The 21,744-nt window shown below is 34.3% G+C and overlaps 1 protein-coding gene and 1 pseudogene across 3 annotated transcripts in view; both read left to right on the forward strand.

The window, feature by feature from the left end:
* Positions 1-16,367, forward strand: part of LOC149531877 (coiled-coil protein) — a 108,238-nt gene extending 91,871 nt beyond the window's left edge. For both annotated transcript variants that reach the window (XM_089809155.1, XM_089809156.1), the window contains exon 7: positions 15,731-16,367. In XM_089809155.1, coding sequence (XP_089665281.1) covers positions 15,731-15,936 — 206 coding nt within the window. In that variant the 3' untranslated portion in view covers positions 15,937-16,367. The remainder of the gene's footprint in view (positions 1-15,730) is intronic.
* Positions 16,368-19,154: 2,787 nt separating this feature from the next.
* LOC149531879 (18.1 kDa class I heat shock protein-like) lies at positions 19,155-20,313 on the forward strand (annotated as a pseudogene). Its single transcript, XR_016358548.1, has 2 exons — positions 19,155-19,640; positions 19,839-20,313. The product of XR_016358548.1 is annotated as an 18.1 kDa class I heat shock protein-like (transcript).
* Positions 20,314-21,744: the final 1,431 nt, after the last annotated feature.

A 21,744-nucleotide genomic window follows, 5' to 3' on the forward strand; every position in this document is an offset into this window, starting at 1 on the left:
GAACCAGATGGCAAGGGCAAAATTTGATGGACAATGTTTTATATTTTGGTGCACCAAATATGCCCTCCCCTTTTACTACAAATCTATTCTAGACTTGGTTACCTGGAATCTTTCTGAACCAATGAAGAATGAATATGAGGATGACGGTTCGATTACTGTAAAAATCTAAACAATCTAAACGACTAGAAGTAGCATTTAATCTCCCTATAACTTGAAGTCCTTCCCACCCTTATCCTAACAACTCACATAGGTTAAAACCCCCCTCTACAAGAAGATCAAGATCAACTTGTTCCAAACATATTATGGATTCTAATCCTTTCATTCCTTTAAGAAATTCGGTTTTGAGATCGCCCTTGCCTAAATCTGATCCCATAGCCGAACTGACTAGGAAGGAAGCCCCATCAAGCCAACAAGAAGCGGTCGTGCCTAATCTAGTGGCGACTGACAAGGAGGAAATCCTCACTCTAGATCTTCAAGGTTGTGAAGTGGAATATACCCAACAATAGTGCCAACAGTACGAGCTCTATGCCAGATTGACAGGAACAAGTACGGAGGTAGAATTTGTTGTGAGATGGATGAGAGAATCTTATGGTAAGAAATTATAAGTAACTATCTTGGAAAATGAATTTCTTCATACCGATTGTTGTAGCTCCAATTTGAAAAAAAGATTTTTTATTTAAAATGCCCTAGTTTTCAAAGACAAATCTTTTAAAGTCCTAGGCTGGAGCCTTTCTTTAACCCAAACAACCCAGGCTCCTTCATAATAGATCATGTTGTTAGTTTGCCTAGTCTCCCTATTGAACTACTAACAAAAGAAACTCATAAATTGATAGGTAACAAGTTAGGGAAATATATAGGTTTTGTAGAGACTGAATTGAGGTTCTTCAGTCCAATTATCATAGTTAGTATGGAGGTAAACAATTATAAACCTAAGCATTTAAAGATATGCATTAAGGGAAGGTCATTCATAATAGAACCAAGATTTGTGGAAGGATCTTTTATAGAGTACCCTGCATCAGCTTCTCTGATCCCGAAGTGGAGCCCTTCTTTTCCTTATACTCCTCAAGACATGTAGATTATCCTTAATAAGGAAAAGGGAGGCTTTGACAGTGCGGAATTCCGTGTAGGGGATGATTTGGGAGGGGGAGATAAGAGAAATTGTACACCTTCAATCCCCTTAGTTATAGTGGGAACTGTTATCTCTGCAAATTAGAGAGGGGAGGCTTCAATATTCATCACAAATGCCCCCCTTCAGCCTAGCCAGAGTTGGAGATAGCTGTAGAAAAAACAAGGGGTGTGGAAAGTTCCAAGCAAGATCTTAGCGAAAGCGAGAGGGTAGAAATCACAGAGGTAGGGGGTAGAGACTCCCAAAGGGATAAGCCTTAGATAGACAACAATAATACGTAATGAGGAAGAAGGAGACTTCAAAAGTGAAACAAGTCAAAGGAGAGAGGAAAAGGATTACGGAGGAGGGGATCACCTGGATAATGACATAGATATCCAAGAGGAAACTTTATGTCCATCAAGCCCTTCAAATGAGGAACCCAATAGCCAAGCTAGAGTGGAGGAAGAGATTAGGATCATTTTTGAGCACTTATGCAAGTTTATAGTTAATGGACTAATGAATGAATTTGTGGATAAAATTTATGATGAGGAAGAACTACTGAGATAGAAGGAATTGTTGATCAAGGAAATTTCGAAAGGTAATGATTCGATGTAGAAAGTGGAAGTGGAATAGATGCTAGTGAAACTAGAAGATTGGGAACTAAACGATTAGGAATAGATGGGGATATCCATGACTCAGCCAAGAAAGAATAACCCTAATTGTGCAAAAACAATGTAATGGACACCCCTGGATGTCCCATAAAACTAAACCAATTTGCTGAAATGAATTTTGTCAAACAGTTTGCATGCAACCTTTTAAAACCCCTTATAACTCTGGAAATCAAACGTTTATTTGTTTGTTGTGTTTCGTGCATGGAATTGGTATCATACAACATAAACAAGAGAGAAACTACAACAATATGCAAAGTGGAAATGAACTGCTGCTAATAAAATGTTATTTTCAGAATTCATAAAACCAAATACATGGCAGATTTATCAACTCACTAATTACTTCAGCAATATTGTCATAATACTCCAGCCCATGCTTACGAACTTGCTGCTACAATACTTTGTCCTCCAATCAGTCCACTACCTTCATAATACCATTCCCTCCAAGCGGCATAAGCGTCGGACAAGTAATGAAGAAGATATGAGCAAAATATCAAATCTGCCTGTAGCCGGAAATGCAACTAAACTGCCTGATACTAAAGCCAATAAGAAAGAATTCCAAAGGCCAAACCCCAAGGGAATGACGTCTAGAATGTTACAAGAGAGGATAGACGTCCTCAAATGCCAAGAACAAAACTGCAACTCACACACCAATTTCTTCTCATATTCAACCTACCTAATGAAGCCACAAATGCTTCCTTTTATTCTATTTCCAAGGGTCCGCTCAACTCATATGGGCAATGTGGGATAAAAGATGTGTACTATATAAAACATATATTAAAATACCCCTTATGTCTCCCTTAGGTACACACTACCATAAAATAAATATTAAAGTAACACTTTAATATTTTACAATTAACTAGACGTTACTTTAATAAAACTTCAGGCATTAAAATGTATTAGCAATCGGACTCCGAATAATGCGAGTGATAGCTCATCGAAAAGCTCTCACCGAGGAGTATCGAATTCCAATCACCAAAATTGACCTGTACTGTGTCCTGCCGACTTACTAAAAATAGTAAGTATGTCTGAAACTGAGTAAATCAACTTCGTTTTGGCTCAAACTGGAAATGACTAGGCCAAAACACTCCAGGATCCCATTAAACCCTTCGTTAGCCCTCGGGACCATGTAGAACAAGGCTAACGCACACACACTTGGTCAACTGCTAAAAGATGGGATCATTACAAATCCGCCCTCCCTGAAATTGCTTGTCCTCAAGCAATTAAGTAACATAATGAACTCCAACCTCCACCTGGATCCCAATTGAAGTAATGTGTGATATACATATAGACATTAAACAAATTACAAATGAACATCATTAGGACCAACCACATGTCCTGCAAGTTAGCTCCCAAAACTTGTGCTGATGAAGTATAAGTCTGGATGTCACTAGAAGGTGGCTCCATAGAAGATCTATGAAACCTCTTCCTCCCAACTGCTGCAACACAAAACTGAATCTTTGTAGATAGTGAAAACTGAGCCCAACTCCACTCAGGTGAATGATCAACATCAGCCTCAAACATCAGATTGTCATAAGACAATGTTGCATCCATGTTGAACATACTATTATCCCAAGAGTGAACATTAACACTTTGTTGATCGATAGTATAATATGACTCTGTCACTATATTTCTCACCTCATTAGCAATAACAAGTGTACTATCATCAGAGCACACATCTACAACCGCATGCTTATTACCAAACTCCTCATTGGATGGTTCAACTAACATAGAAGTGGTTGTTGATATGACAGTTCCCTTGCATTCTCCTAATTCCACTATTGCTACATCATCATCCCCTGACAAGGCTTCATATGTGGTCTCCTGACTTTGCACGCATGTCTCTACTGACTCTATCGAAATGCCCACATCCCCAACATCATAATTGGTTGGCTCTATACATGTCTCGATCCCACCTGAGGAATCAACTACCTTCTGCTCTGGAGCAGCATACAAATCATCAATGTTGATGCCCATCTGTCTAGCCATAAGCTGCAACATCATATCCATTTGCCTATTCTGCTCCTGTTGCATACGTTGCCCCTTCTCTAATGTACCCAATAACTCTCTGAACAGTACCTCCCCCTGATCTGGACCAGCATTCCCGCCTCCGCCTAATCCTGTATTCCTGTCATCTCGATCACCCATATTGTTGTCCTGATCAAAGAATATCTCCTCCGTGTCTGTATGGCTGGATTCAATGTCCCCCTGCACAGATGTACTAGACTGTTTGCTTTGCAAATCTGAAATCCTATTTTGTCTTGCTCTGGTATCGCGAAAATTATAAGGCCCCTGTTGCATGCTCAAACATAAATGCTTAACCTGTGTTTTTTACTTACTTTTTCCCTCTATCCGGCTGTTCCAAATTCCCTATAAGACCTCCACAGGATGGCAGGACTTATAGCTCTGATACCACTGTAATGGACACCCCTGGATGTCCCATAAAACTAAACCAATTTGCTGAAATGAATTTTGTCAAACAGTTTGCATGCAACCTTTTAAAACCCCTTATAACTCTGGAAATCAAACGTTTATTTGTTTGTTGTGTTTCGTGCATGGAATTGGTATCATACAACATAAACAAGAGAGAAACTACAACAATATGCAAAGTGGAAATGAACTGCTGCTAATAAAATGTTATTTTCAGAATTCATAAAACCAAATACATGGCAGATTTATCAACTCACTAATTACTTCAGCAATATTGTCATAATACTCCAGCCCATGCTTACGAACTTGCTGCTACAATACTTTGTCCTCCAATCAGTCCACTACCTTCATAATACCATTCCCTCCAAGCGACATAAGCGTCGGACAAGTAATGAAGAAGATATGAGCAAAATATCAAATCTGCCTGTAGCCGGAAATGCAACTAAACTGCCTGATACTAAAGCCAATAAGAAAGAATTCCAAAGGCCAAACCCCAAGGGAATGACGTCTAGAATGTTACAAGAGAGGATAGACGTCCTCAAATGCCAAGAACAAAACTGCAACTCACACACCAATTTCTTCTCATATTCAACCTGCCTAATGAAGCCACAAATGCTTCCTTTTATTCTATTTCCAAGGGTCCGCTCAACTCATATGGGCAATGTGGGATAAAAGATGTGTACTATATAAAACATATATTAAAATACCCCTTATGTCTCCCTTAGGTACACACTACCATAAAATAAATATTAAAGTAACACTTTAATATTTTACAATTAACTAGATGTTACTTTAATAAAACTTCAGGCATTAAAATGTATTAGCAATCGGACTCCGAATAATGCGAGTGATAGCTCATCGAAAAGCTCTCACCGAGGAGTATCGAATTCCAATCACCAAAATTGACCTGTACTGTGTCCTGCCGACTTACTAAAAATAGTAAGTATGTCTGAAACTGAGTAAATCAACTTCGTTTTGGCCCAAACTGGAAATAACTAGGCCAAAACACTCCAGGATCCCATTAAACCCTTCGTTAGCCCTCGGGACCATGTAGAACAAGGCTAACGCACACACACTTGGTCAACTGCTAAAAGATGGGATCATTACAAACAAACAAAAAGAGGGGAAAAAAATTCATACAGGAACTGAGAATGAGGGATGGATGTGCTCATGGTCAATCCAAATTAAACGATATTTGTAATGTTGGTAAGGGGAAGATCCTTCCCAAGTCGCCATGAATGTCCTAATTTGGAATGTTACGAGTTTAAATGTCCCTAACAAGCGACGGATCTTAAAACACTGCATATCAAAATCAAAAGCATAACTCATTTATATTACAAGGAACAAAGCTAGATAGGAATGATCAAGAGGGTTTAACAAAGAAACTAGGATTTAGGGAGATGTGGGGATCTCTAGGTAGGGGAACCCCAAGAGGTTTAGCTTTTATATGGGACCCAAGGTTTCTGACTATAACATCTTTAGAATATCATGGAAATTGGAGTTGTGGCTTAGTAAGAAGGTCCCAAATGAAGTTGAGCTTTAGGATTTTTAATGTATATGTCCCTATTCAAAATATAAAGAAAATCATAGTCTGGAAAGAGATTGAAGAAAAATTAATTGTTTATAAAGGAGAGATTTCAATACTATAACTAAGGCATCAAAAAAACGGGGCGGAATTCAGAAACTTTCTAAAGCATCAATAGATTTTAATGAATGGATTAACAGAAATGGACTAATAGATATTGACACTCCTAGAGATAGCTACACTTGGAATAATAAGAGAAAAGTATTCAGCTTTATTGCAGAGAAACTAGATAGATTTCTTTTAAATGGGGATATGACAGAATTATCCTTTACTTTGGAATTAGAAGTGAAACCCATCTTTGGTTTGGATCACTTCCCAGTTGAATTACGCATCATAAAGGATAAAAAACCAGACAATTTTCCTTTCAAATTTGAACAAATATGGTTTAAGGATGATGGCTTTCTAAAGATGATAGAAAAATGGTGGAAAGAAATTGTGTCATCGGGGCCAAATTTACCAAGTGGTTAATAAACAAATAATTATTAAGCAAAGGCTTAAGGTATGGAATTTTGAACACTTTGGGAATATCTTTGAAAAAAAGGAAGAATTGGAGAATCCAAACAAGGAGGTTATAGAGAAAGGGATGGATTTAGCCTTATATGAAAGAGAGAAGCACCTATGAAGGATTATGAAGACATCTTAACCAAAGAGGAATTGTTTTGGAGACAAAAATCAAGAGAAACATCGGTAGATGCAGGGGATAGAAACATAAAATTCATTCACAATTGTACAAAACAATGTAGAATAGCTAATAGAATCACTTCCATTCAGAACAAGGATGGGGAAAAACTAGAGGACCCAAATGAAATTGCAAAAGAGGCAATAATGTACTTAGAAGAAATCGTCAATAATAATGGTAACCGAAACCTAAGGGTACAAGAAAGCATCATAAAGAACAACGCAAAGCTTATATCCAAAGTACAAAATAAAACATTGCAGGGAAAATTTACCTTTGAGGAAGTAAGTGCAACTCTCAAGCAAATGAATCTAAATAAATCTCTAGGTCTAGATGGGTTTCTAGTATGTTTCTTTCAAAAATGCTGGTACTTCATAAGGATGGAGGCAACATAGGCTTTAGGAGTACAAAATTCGGGAAAACTCCTCAGGGAGGTGAATAATACCTTTATCGCCCTTATCCCGAAAAAAGGAGAAATCAAAGACCTTTAATGATTGTCTCGTAGCTCTTTGCAATACTCTATAAATTATTTACTAAGACTATGGCAATGAGAATCCAGAAACTTCTCCCAAACCTGATTAGTGGGGAACAAATAGGGTTTGTACTGGGCAGATCTATCTTCGATGGAGTAATTATTGCCCAAGAGGCCATACATACAATTCAAAACAACAAAGAACCTAGAATGTTAATTAAGCTAGAGTGGATTGGGGTTTTATAAAGAAATGTCTCGAAGCCTTCGGGTTCGCAAAACAATGGGTGAATTTGATCTTTGAATGCATATCCTCCTCTAAGTTATCAATTCTAGTAAATGGATCACCCAGGGGATTTTCTGGAATTAGCAAGGGACTTAGATAGGGGGATCCGATATCCCCATTTCTTTTCATCTTTATGGTAGAAGCGTTAGGAAGATCAATAAAATGATGCTAGGTATGAGGAGACTATTAAAGGAATTAGGATCATTAGTGACCTGGATCCAACAACCCACCAACGGTTTGTCGATGACACTATGCGTTATGGACAAAGTACCATAGAGGAGGCAAAAGCATATAAAACAATATTAAATCAATATACTAGTGCATTAGGTCAAGAGATTAACCTCAAGTAGTCTGTTTTCTTCTTTAATACCTATCTTAATCTAGAGCAATGGATTTGCCAAATTTTGAATTTCAAAAGAGGAAGTTTACTGTGTAAATACTTGGGCATCCCTTTAGACAAAGGGGCACATTCGACAAGATTATGGGATCAAATAATAGAAAAGATCAAAAGAAAAATTGATTGCTAGAAAGGAAAATGACTCTTTTGCAAGTAGAGCAACGATGATACAATATGTCCTTTCAATACGACCTATTTATCAATTATCATGTATTGATCTCCTCATAAAAAATAGGGATGAAATCAATAGACTCCTTAGAACTTTCTTTTGGTAGGGAATAGGGGAAAAGAAAAAAATTTCCTATTAGCTTGGGACAAGGTATGCAGACCAAAAGACAAGGGAGGTGTAGGGATCAAGGACATCAAAATCCAAGGTAAATCTTTAGTAGCTAAACTAGTCTGCAAAATGTAATGGAATTCACACCTCAAGTGGGCAAAGATCCTAATAAAGAAATATCTGAGCTGATCTGATCAAAATATTCAGGGAGAAATCTTTGCCTAGAGGATCAAGAATTTTGAACTTCATGATGGATTGTAGATCCTCCATCCAAGATAGACTAACATGGAATTTGGGGAAGGGGGGAGAAGCTCTCTTCTGGCAAGGCTCAAGGGTAGGATATGGTGCTTTGGAAAAGGATGGTAAACTAGCCCAAGTAAGGTTGACACTTGAAGTTAGATGGGGAAAAAGAGTTATAAATTATGTGACCTTTGAGGATGGAGGAAAAGGTTGGAAATGGAAGGATTTTAAGGACATGAACCTCCCACCCAAGGAAGCAAAAGATCTTAAAAGAACCTTATCAAAGAAGAAATTAACTTTTAATTTTGGCAAGGACAAATTGGTGTGGGATGGAAGTAAGAGTGGGGAATATAACTCAAAGGAGGGGTATAAACTTCTCAGGTCTCTCTAGAGGAGTACAAAGGACTCCTTCCCCACAACATTATGTTGGAATAAAGCTTGTCTACCTAAGACAAGATTTTTCACCTGGTTAGTTTTAAATAGGAAGGTCCTTACCTTAGAAAGATTTAAGAAAATGGGATACCAAGGCCCAAGTAGATGTCCTTTATGCGAAAATGAGGAAGAACCCATTGACTACCTCTTTTTGCATTGCCCTTATTCAAGTCAATGTTGGACATGGCTTTGTTCACAACTGGGATGGGTATCAACATTTCCAAGAACTATTACGGATATGCTACATGCTTGGTCCTTCCTTAGAAAGGATAGTATTTATAGCTTTTTATGGATATCTACACCTTCCATGGTCCTATGGGAATTATGGAAGGAACACAACCGAAGAATTTTTTAGGATAAGAAGATGAATGTAGAACAACTTCTAATTAAAATTGAGACTTGTCATTGAACTAACCAACATTCGGGTTTTGAATAACAAAAGGAGGCTATAATGTCTCATTGAGACAAGACAATGAGACGTAAGTGGATTGGTCTAAAATCACCCCCACTTCTATGGGGGGGAGGAACTTAAAAAAGCAAACAAGAGATGTGCTATTGGCAACCACCCAAAGAGGGATGGTTTAAACTCAATTTTGACAGAGCTTCAAGAGGGAATCCGGGCAAAGCAAGCATTGGTTGTAGTATCCATAACTTAGAAGGCATAGAGATAGCAAAGTCAGCAAGATATATAGGAATAGAAACTAATAACTAGGCGGAATGAATGGCTTTAGTTGAAGGACTAGAACTATCTATATCTTGGTTCGAAGAATGTAGAGATTAAAGGAGATTTTGCAATTATAATAAATGCTATAAGGAAATGATCCCTCATTAATTGGAGATTGGACTCTATTTTATCTAGAACCCTCTCAAAATGTTAGAACTTTGACAAGATCACAATCAATCATATATACTAGGAGTGCAATTAAAGAGCGGACAAATTAACTAATATAGGTATAGAAGTAGATCAAACATAACAAGTCAAAATTTCAATAGAGGGACTCCATCTGAATTAGGGATAGTTTAGAATTTTAGAATTTCAACCATAGTTTATGTTAATGTTTGGTAGCTTTTGTTGGATAACTCTATGGATATACATCTAATTATATATGAGATATAATTCTATGTGAGATATAAACTTATTATATGTGAGAAATATATATATATATATATATATATATATATATATATATATATATATATATATATATATATATATATATATATATATATATAAATTATTTGATTATTGAATAGACATGTATATTCAATAACCTATGCTCAATATAAATGAGAGGATGTTGCATATGGAAAACATATACCTCAACAGGCAATGCCATTACATTTGCAGCAGATCTAGAAAACTCAACATCGTATCAGAGCCAGATTGCAAGTATAAGAAATGATTATTGACATTTGTCATTGAAATAATTTATCACACATGAAAGGAAAGTAAATGACAAAACAATGAACTACTGGAGAATAATGTGTGCATCAACAAGTGTCATATTTGGATGATTCAGATTAGAGAAGTTGATATGGAAAATTTAATAGTGATGTACACCAATCTGCTCAAAATTTAGACCAGCAATACAAAGTAAATGGGTGAAAGCGAAGATAATTTCGTATTACAATGAAGACCCAAACATGACTATTTTAATACGCATAGTCAATCAAGTTATATTAATTCAAAATGTGGATGTGAGGGAGGAATGCCTTCCCGTTTCAGATGTTAAACTTTGTGAACTTATACGAGTCCGAATGTGATTTGGTCCTAAAATATTTGATTTATCCCTCGGAAGCATGAGTTTTAATATTTTACTCTGGGTATGTATGAATTTGATTATAAAAGAAATGCTTCCATTGGTCTTACAATTCACCGCAATAGGTCGACAAAAAGGCACTCCAAGATCTCCAAAGAAAATCTAGAGATTTGATGTATGTGAATTTTTACAACTTAAAAAACGGGATCTTTGTTCGGCTTGCAAGATCTACACCAGACGGGAAAATCTTTTGGAAGAATTCCACATTAAACATTCTTGTTTCCTAAGAGGTTGAAGATTAGGAAGATACTTTTTACATGAGAGAATATTATATACATACGAAAAAGTTTTCGTTGAAGAGACAAATACAGAAGCTGATGGAACCACCAGCCAAGCGACCAACGAGTTCTTTGATATCTTACAAAGAAAAGTGAAGAAGGGGGCCATTGTTGGAAGAAATTTTAGGCATGCAACACCTCACTATGTTCGTGCAACTTTAGATGACCTAAAATGGGAATAATATATTTTAAATCAATTCTCTAAGTAATATGGTTGAATGGAAAGAGCAAAAGTACCAAATAAATTCTTGGTGAAGGTATGATATATTTTATGTTTTATTCTAATGTTAAAATTCAATCAATTCATACTATCTATATTTGATATGCTATATGTTATATGTTATGAATTAATTCATAATATATATATTTGATATGTGATATCAAATGAATTGATTATTAAGTATTATATTATGAATAAAATTATGTTATCTTAATTTTTGAAAATATAAAATAAAGAGTTATGTTATAATCATTTATGGTGTTGTTAGTAATATGCATTAGTTAAATTACTGAACATCAAACTAATGTTAACATTCTTATTTTATATCTCTATATGAGCTATTTGCCTCGATCTTTTCCTCCGAGAATGTTCTTGCAGGAAAAAGAGGGAGATTAAGATTCAGAGGGAGAAGACTGAGGATGCTATTTGGTTAACCTTCAGTGAACCCAATTTTATTGATTAAGAGGGAGTAAACCATGCTGAGATGGTTTCTATAATGATCTATAAGTTGTCATGGTCAAGAGGATTGTGACCATGTGACTTTTATATGGGCCTATCCTCTGTGTACATCATGAGGAAGTGACGACTTCCAAATGATCATCACTTGTATTTGGAGAAGTTGTTATAAGGTGATGATCTTACAATAAACTTGTATTATGAGATAAAATAAATTGAGTAAATGGTGAATGTCTTGTATCTCAACATTCTGGGAGGCCATTACTCTTAGAGTACTTGGTGAATATCATTGATATTCTGGGAAGCCAATACTCTTGATATCAAATGTGATATCTAAATGTTTTGAGTAAGTGGTGAATATCATTGATATTCTGGGAGGCCAATACTCTTGATATCAAATGTGATATCTAAACGTTTTGAGTAAGTGGTGAATATCATTAATATTCTAGGAGGCCAATACTCTTGATATCAAATGTGATATCAAACCTTGTTTTTGAGTACTTGTTGAATATCGGATATCGATATTCTAGGAGATCAAGATGCTTGATATCAAATGGGATATCATACCCTAGTTTGAGAAATTGATGAATATCAAATGTTGATATTTTGGAGATCAATACTCGATATCATATGCTATATTAAATGGTGGAAAACTTTTGAGATATCCTTAATATTACTAATGGTGTAATATTTGTCTTGTGTTTATCCTCCCTTGTTAAGAGGGAGTGTTAATGTTTGGTAGCTTCTGTCGGATAACTCTATGGATATACATGTAATTATATATGAGATATAATTCTATGTGAGATATAAACTTATTATATGTGAGAAATATATATATAACAATAATTAAGTTTATATAAATTAATTATTTGATTATTGAATAGACATGTCTATTCAATAACCTATGCTCAATACAAATGAGAGGATGTTGCATATGGAAAACATATACCTCAATAGGCAATGCCATTACATTTGCAGCAGATCCAGAAAACTCAACAGTTTACATCTCATTATCCCGAGGAGATTGAAGGGTCTTTCTTTAGCTTTTACCCTTTGCCTACATCTTGCATCCCAAGACAATATGATTGGATAGACATATTTGTTGTGGAAGATGATGTTGGAGCTTGGGAATATGAGTTTGAAGAGAACTTGGAGGTTCTAGAATCATCCAATTTGGACTTGATGGACATTCAGAATGACGAGGAGTCTCTTTCCCCCCATTTTATGCCAATAGAGTAACATAGGTTTATTACTGTTATATTTTTATGTGACTAAGCCGATAAAGCACCCTTCAATGTGACAAAATGACAATTTTGCAGATTTAGATATGTTTTCTTAGCTGAGAAATGACATCTTCGCTCTATTAGCTTTATTTTCCGATGATTTAGATGTATATTTTATTTTTGTTTAAAAAAATGCTTCTATCACCTTACATTTCGTTTCTATGCCCGTTCTATGATTGTTCATGTTTCGTGACTTTTAGGAGCTTTATTCTTTACATAAGTGCAAGATGTAGTGCTTAGATTACATACAGTCCGGTATGAAGGGAAGGATGAGGAACAACCTAAAAGGAAGGCAGAAAAATGTAACTCGGGACTAAAAGATGATTATCCGGATGTATCTATGTACTTTATGATGCATCAGGGCTTAGCCATTTATCTATCAAAAAGAAAAAAGAAAAAAAAAGGACGACTGAGTTTATTGCACAAGATCAGCTCCAAGGCTGGAATTTCAGTTGAAGATAAATCACTGAAGTAAAAAATGAAGACAGACAGCCACAGATGGTAATACACAGAGCTTATTAAGATCTGAATGAACAAAAATATTGGTTAGCAGCAGTGAATACTTATGTGTAAGATTGTTACAGGAGTCTCCAACAGTATGCAGACTCTTTGTTCATCAGCAAATCCTTAACCTAATTTTTTAACGACTCAAGTAAATTCATAAACCACTGTCGAAAGAACAACACAACAGAATGAAAGGAAGAGCAATCAGCAACCCTGGAATCACCATTGATATTTTCCTATTCAGCAATCCCCAACCTCTCGTTATTATTCCAAGTTTATGGTTAGACATAATAACTTAGTCTAAGGAATTTGTATAGTGACAATTTCATTCTTGGAGTACATTTAGATAGCTAATTACAAATACTTGGTCTGGACAAGTAATAGTGATTGATAAATGATATGTTTTCAACACTATTGGTCTATGATAAATTAATTGAGTCTGCTATGCAAAGGTTCATTACACAAATATTGTGGATTGAATCTTAAATAACAATTGGTAACGAGCCCAATCTTGGTAACGAGCCCAATCTCTTTTGCAAGTTAATTCAAGTATAAGACTTAAACAGAGTGTGTAAGAGAAGTCAAGTTATTGTCCCGATATTCGAAGGCCTCTGAGCAATGGACATTACAGAAAATAAGAACTAATTAAGCTGACCTAACAATAGGCCCTCATCCTCACCTGAAATGGAACATGGAAATAAATACTGCAATGTGTAGCTGTTCCTAATGCAACTTGTACATGAGCATCCTTTGAGATTCTGAAACTAACAGATCCTCTAATGAATTCCAAAACCAATGGCTATACAATTGTTACTTAGATTCCGTAAGGTTCAACCTTAAAATCTGTGTGCATACTTTCAAAAGTTGGATCTTTGCAGGAACATGTTCAAACCATTTTCAATGCTGCTGAAAAACTCATTTGAGATCCTAGGATCCTATTTTAAATCAAGCAGTATAATTAAAACATAATGGTGCTAAGGGATTGAATTTGATGGAGGACGCCTTCCTTACAAAGAGGGAAAATTGGTTGTTTGAACATGTTGCTTGGCCACTATTCTCCTGTAGTGGGGCATTGAAATCAACAGCTTGGTTTTCTTAATCCTTAGTTATGTGTAGATCTTCTCTTAGCATGATGACGCTTTTCTAATATTTAGAGGGATTCTAAATATCAGTTCTTTTTCTTCTTTCTAGAACAAGGCACTTTCTCTCTTCTACTTCAATTGCTTTATGCTATATCTTATAGGACAGTTTCTTTTTCTAAACTTGATGCTCCATTAAGTTTAGTGTTTGTAAAGTCTAGAAGCTTCTCATCTTCTATAAAAGAGACTGAGACTTATAACTGAGAGTAGAGGAGAAAGGATAGACTGAGAGTGGTACAATTTAATTTTTTTCATTTAATAGACGATAGATAATTGTGTGTTTGCTTCTCATATTTTCAGCAGCGTGTGTTTATAAATTATCTTACATTTGTTTAGATTGAAGTTCTAAATTATTTTTAGGGCTAGTTTATGAGTGCAGAATTTACTCATCATAGTCTGGAAATTTAACAAATATGATGGTAGTTTTGCTTCCTAAGTTTTAATTTTGCTCTTTCTACTTAAATATAAATAAAATGGAAAACAAGAAAGAAATGATCAAGAATGTTAAATCTCAATTTGATATGAAGGATTTTGGTGCTGCAAACTTCGATAACACAAAACTCTATTTCAATTAGACAAAATAGGTTGAGATTATAATGTAGAGATTTAGAATGCAGGAATTTAAATCTGGCAGTATGCCAATTCATATTGGTTTAGGGTTATGTGTAGACACAAGAGGATATTGAGGAATTTATTCCTCATGCCTATCTCATTGGAAGTCTAAAATATGCCATTGTAATATTAGATAAATAGATGTCAAACATGGGCAAGAAATATTGAACTACTGCAAAGAGGGTCTTCAGGTATTTCCATACCATTTAAGATAATATAATTTGCTGCAAATTCCTTTTTTTTGTAATGCTGACAAGGACACAAATACTCATAGCCAAGTAACAAGTTGTGTTTGCTTGGTGGATTAGTCTGTTGTATGAGCAAGAGTTAGACAATTGTTATATTAAGATTTTGTTAGCTTTGCTTCTCCTGTCTGGGTTTACAAGTATATTTCTCTTCACAAGGTTCATTCTAAATTGCTTTCATTAGTGTGTCTGTATATATATATATATATATACTCAGTCTACAGAATCTAGTAACCATCTCTGTTTGGTGTTGAGATTTTAAGTTGTCCTGATTCTACTCTCTCGCATTACCTAGGCTATATCTCTCAGTTCTGAAGGCATAAAGACATGGAAATTATATTCACTACCTTTTCACGAAGTGGATTAAAGTAAGGTTTAGCCAACTACTTTCTGATGGATCATGACAATCTGAGGTTACTAATTCTGTAGGATTATGACCATCTTTAAGTAAATAATTGTCTCTGCAGCTTACCTGTAGAAATGTCTCATGGATTTACCAATGCGTTTTTGCTACTTTTCAATTATCATATTGCATGCTGCTGACTTGGTGTCTTCCATGTACGGATGAGTCCACATGGATAGTTTTAACAGATCTTCTTGCTTTGTAGATTTGGAACCTCCCTTTCCAAGACCTAAGACATCTGCAAAAACTGCACAAAGGATAATTATGGGAGCTCTGCAAAGCCAAGGACTTGTGCAAAAATCACACATCAGATCCAGTTATAGTGATATAAAAAAGCAGGAGGAGGAAAGAAGGAATAGGATACTCATGAGACAGAAGTTGAGAGATGAAGCTTGGGGTCCAGATGATTAGGAATAATATGTGAAGGGATTCTATTCCCATTTCAAGGAATGAAAATAAAAGTTGCGCAGCACATCTTCTTTTCCAAATGGCATGGGATCCATCATATATCACTATTTCAAGTAATGAAAAACAAAAATATTGGCCACTAGCCTCTATGCAAATAGGTTTTATTTTTTAATCCTGTAAAATGCTGAGACTATTTCCATTTTAATATTTACTTGATTTTTTTTCCTTAAGATCCTTGTGATCATAAATATATCTTGAACTTCGGCTTTTTCACCAAGTATGATGTAATCTATGACAGCACAGTTTTTTTTTGTGTCAGTTTGTTGCTTTCCATATCAGACACCCCTAGATGTAAACATGAGAAACATTGATTAATATGCTCTTTCTTGCTTGGAATGTACAAATGAAATATAGCCATTTTTTGTAAACCAGAATATGATGCCTATCCATCTCCAGTTATTAATCTTTTATTTTTTATTTTTATCTGGAGAGCAAGAACTTTGCTCACGTTCATATGTAAATTTGGGCAATAGCACGTATCTTACATTGCGAAATTGTTCAATACAAATTGCACAATTACATTGAGTTGCTAAACAGACATCTTTCCTTAATCCATTGTGTTAAAATTGATGTATTTTCTTTGTTCCTTTGAAGCAAAATATAAAATACTTTTTGCCAAAAGAGAAGAAGTTACTTCAAATGTTCTTCTTTCATTTATGGGTAACTGTCAAATCAATCATACATGTGCTGTTGTCATTGTTTACATATGAGGGGATAATGATAACTTTTTATTATTATTGAGCATGGGTCGGAAGTAAAAATTAAAAAAACATTCTTAGATGAAAGATGTTTCATAATAGTTAATATGGCCTGGAAATGTTTCTGGATTTAACTGCATGATTTTAAGAAAATAAATTCACAGAGTCAAATCCAAAAACATTTCAAACAATTATTATGGAACATGGAACTGTTAAAGAGGATAAATATGTGATTTTCTCATGGGGTGGTATTGATGATGACGAGTTATTCCTGGACATTCAGCTGCTCTCCCCGGCAATCAGAGGTTATTTTGTTCTTTGCAGATCTTTCACCTTCTTACATTAGCTTTGATTTTGTTCAGTGTCCTACAGTGGTGGCTGGTTGTTCCATTTCTATCTTTGCCCAGACTAAGGGTTTTTCATCCCTAGGTGGTTGCATAGGTCATCAGGGATGGTGTCAACAGATTCCCAAAAAGGATTGAGTTGCATGTATCTTCTCCTCTGGGTGTGTTGCAGTATAGCAACTACAGGGTTGTCTTCTCTTTTGAGGCTTATCAAGTTCCCATTTTAGCTCTTTCAAATGTTTCAGCAGAGAGAGCTTTTGCTATTTGCAATATGCCCCTGTGGAAGATTTATTTGGATTAGATCAAACAGTAATGTAATTCATTGCTAGGCTTCCAAAAGCTAGAATGTTAAAGCTCAACTTTGTTTTGTGGCTTTGTTAATCCCTGTAGGATTGTTCTAGAGTACTGTAAGGCAGTTGTGGTTTCACAGTTTGGATTATCTCAATTTTAAAAGTTGGGTTGCTGGCTTTGATGCTATTAAGGTCAATCTTATCAAAATTCTGGGATGATTGCATCATTCAAGGTATTGCTAGCGCTGTTGATCACTTTGTTGTCATTTGATTGTGCTACAAAAGCTTGAATGAATGGATGGATGATTTTAATAACGTCGGTGCAGCCAAAGCAGCCTATGGAACCTACAAGACAAAAGGCAAGCACACCCCGAGGAAAAGGTGCTAGATCATTAAGCCTTTTGAAGCTGCTTCTTTAAGACTAAATTTGCTGTCCAGTCTAGCCATGTTTTCTCAATGAGTACCTAAATTACCCGCTTCTAGAATATCCCCATAATTGGAGCAGATGTCATTGTATGCTGGGCATTCCATGAGAAAGTGTCGCTTGGTCTCCACCACTCCTGTGTTGCAAAATAGACAGATTCTCCTCCTCCTCCTTCACTATGTACTCTAATCCCATCCTTGGCTATAAAATCTTCCTTGTCTAGATACGAATCTAATCCCTTTCTCTAATGCAACATACCAGAGCTAATCCCTAGCTATATTATCTAGTCCCATCCTCTAATGCAACATACCCTTAATATTTCATATAAATAACTTAATGGGGAGGTTCTCAAAAAACTTATAGAGGCATTCATACGAAACATTAAGACCATTTTTAGAAAATTGGAAATCACTTTTTAAAAACTAGAGTTAATCTCTAGCTATATATTCTAATCCCATCCTCTTATGCAACATATTGGAGCTAATCCTTGGGTATATTCTCTAATCCCATCCTCTAATGCAACATACCCTTAATATTTCATATAAATAACTTAATGGGGAGGTTCTCAAAAAGCTTATAGAGGCATTCATAAAAAACATTGAGAACCACTTTTAGAAAATTGGGAATCACTTTTTTAAAAACTAGAGCTAATCCCTAGCTATATATTCTAATCCCATCCTCTAATGCAACATACTAGAGCTAATCCCTGGTTATATTCTCTAATCCCATCCTCTAATGCAACATACCCTTAATATTTCATATAAATAACTTAATGAGGAGGTTTTTGTCCCCCTGTTTAAGTTATTGAGATGATCCTTTTCTCCATGGACTCTCTCAGTAGCAATTTGATTTAAGCTCACATGCCATCCTTTCAAATACTCATATCCTTCTACTTTTTCTATATATACATGCATGTTATAAAAGAAACAAGACACTAATGAAATTGGCTTCTTTATAGCAATTTACAACATATTACTTTTATTTTTTGATGGAGGGTTCAGACCTGCGAGGCAGCCTAGGGAGGCATGAAGCTTGTGAGCTACCAACTAGCAAAGGTCACCAGATAGACATATTACTTTTATTTTTCAAAAACCTTTCTTATGTATATCTCAATATCTCAACCTGAATCAAACACCTATAATGAAGGAATATAATATTTTATTGTTATTGATTTATTTTATTATTTCTCATCAATTGCATTGGGATGGACGGTTATGCATAAAAAGTATATTATTTTTAATTGAATTATAAGATAGTGGTGAGCAATTTTACCATAGAGATTTCCTTCTTATATGATAGGTTTGTTAATTAGTCCTTGCCTTGCATAAGGCAGGGTACAAATGTTTTTAGTGGTGGTCACAATTAATTCTTTTCTACAACTAAAACTAATGAATTTATAAAGTCTAGAACACAATTTATTTTTTAATTAATTTTAAGTCAGGAATCACTATTTTCTATTTGGCTGAAAGAAATAATGCTAGGGATAAAAATATTTTTCGCAACAGAAAATTGTTTCTCAAAGATTCTTGATTCTTCCAATCAACTTGCACACAAAACCCAGAAGATTCCTTCTTGATTCTTCCAATTCAACTTGGACACAAAACCCAGAAGATTCCTCTCACGGAATGAGCCAATGGTTATTCAGGTTTGACAGAAAATCCGTGCAAAAGTATGGCTCGGAGTCCATTTTTAGGAAGGGGCATAAGTGCATGGGATACGTGGGAGAAGAGCTTCGATCCATGGCTTCCAATTTCTCGTGTGTGGGATGCCATGGATTTCAGCGTCCCCACACAGGCATCTTCATTCTCCAGGGATGCCATGGCCGTGGCGAACACAAGGGTTGATTGGAAGGAAACCCCTGAAGCTCATGTCTTCACCGCCGATTTGCCTGGTAAACTATTAATTATCCATTTGAATTTTACACCCTTTTCTAGGGTTTGTTATTTGCCATTTGCCCCTTTCCGGTGTTTGGAATTTTCCATTTACACCTTTCTTGGGTTTATTATTTTCCTTCTGCCCCTCTTTCTAGGGTATGTTATTTCAGTTACAACGGTGTTTAAAGATTTTAATTTTTTCTTGGTGATTGCAGGGTTGAGAGAGGAGGATTTGAAAATAGATTTGGTGGAACAAAATACCCTGCGAATAAGTGGGGAGAGACGCAAAGAAGAGGAGAAAAAGACGGATCAGTGGCATCGTGTTGAGCATTCCAGCGAGCGATTTATGAGGCAATTTCGGCTGCCTAAAAATGTGAATGTGAACGACATTTTGGCAAAAACTGGAGAATGAGATTTTGACTGTGAATGCCCCTAAAACACAGGCTGATGCGGCCAATGGTGGCGACATTAAGAGGATCGATATTGGTAGCGCCTAGATTATCATAGTCGAGTGGACTGTTTTTGTAATACCTGTGCGCAAGTTTAGTATGAGATGTTATGTTCTCGTTGCTGGAAATTAGGCTTGTAGAGTTTTGAATAAATAAATTGTAAAGTGTACTAGTTTTGTTCATTACTGTAACTTTGTAACTTTGAAGTTAATTAAATGGATCTTTGATAAGTTTGTACAAATGTTTATTAGTTCCTGCCAACGCAGGAATACTTATGCATTCATGTCAATGCAAACATGACATTAACACAAACCAATCAAATCAAAGTATTTAAAAGATTATATGAGATTTCAAATGCTAATATCTTTTTCTAATTTTTCATTATTTTATAAATCACATTTTTCATCCATTCTATTGGTCCATACTATTTTTAGTGGGGGAGAAAATTAATTTCCTTCAACAAAAAATACAAATATTTTCTAACAACTTCATCTTGCATTAATGAATGTATTAATTAAAATTTTATCTTTTCCACATTTGTGACAAGTTGATAAGATTTTATTTTTTCAATCATTTTATCTTCCACCTCATACAACATGTATAATCAATATTAATTATCACAATCTATTAAATATTTTTTTATTTTAAATATATTTATTATTAGTTTTACATTGATGTTTATTTTTGACTATTTGATATAACTTGTTTTTAAAACTTCATGTAATGCATAAGTTTAAATCATACTCTTATATATATATATATATATATATATATATATATATATATATATATATATATATATAATAAATATGTCTTTTTAATTTAATTTCAATATGTTATATCTTTATATTTGAATTTCTAATTTTTTTAAACTTTTTTTTTTAATAAAAGTAGTTAAAATTTAATAAAATTTTACTTTTATAAAAATGAATTAAACAATATTATTTTTTAATTATATTTTACAATAGTGTTTGTAATATGTATAATTGATAAGTGTTACAATTTATAAATTATTTCATTGATTATTATTAATATTTTTTATTTAAACAATTTATCATTTAGTTTAAATACATTTAAAACTTAAATATATATTTTAATATTAAATTAATAATTATATTTTATATAAAAAAAAAAACTAAAGAAATAACCACAAAAAAAAGAAATAATTCAATTCTAAAAAATATATAAATTATTATTAAGTTTTTACAAACTATGTATTAAAATTAAATAGTTATGTTTTATTTTTTATTTATTACATCATATTTATTCATCAACATCAAATTTATATGTATTAAATCTATTTATTATTTACAAATGTACATATTAAATTATATAGATATTATTTCATAATTAAAAATTACTTAATTTTATGAAAAAATTGGAAATACAAAACATTAAATAGTAAATCTTTTCTAATTGTGTAAAATTAAACAATTAGTTCTACTTATAAAATATTTTTATATTTCAATACATTTCATTTTTTCTTATAGAAATGTGAGTTTTAATATAAAAATTAAATTCTTAATTTCATTAATTAAAATATAATATATTTTAATTTTTTATTATAACCATAATTTTATTTTGACTATTTGTTTTATTAAGAAAAATAATTATCTTTAATTCTCTCTCTTTCGCACACACAACTTATGTTGGTATCACTATCTTACTATTT

Source organism: Cupressus sempervirens, chromosome 11 (assembly GCF_028749045.1).
Source record: "Cupressus sempervirens isolate cs-2001-9-10 chromosome 11, ASM2874904v1, whole genome shotgun sequence".
Taxonomy (NCBI): Eukaryota; Viridiplantae; Streptophyta; class Pinopsida; order Cupressales; family Cupressaceae; genus Cupressus; species Cupressus sempervirens.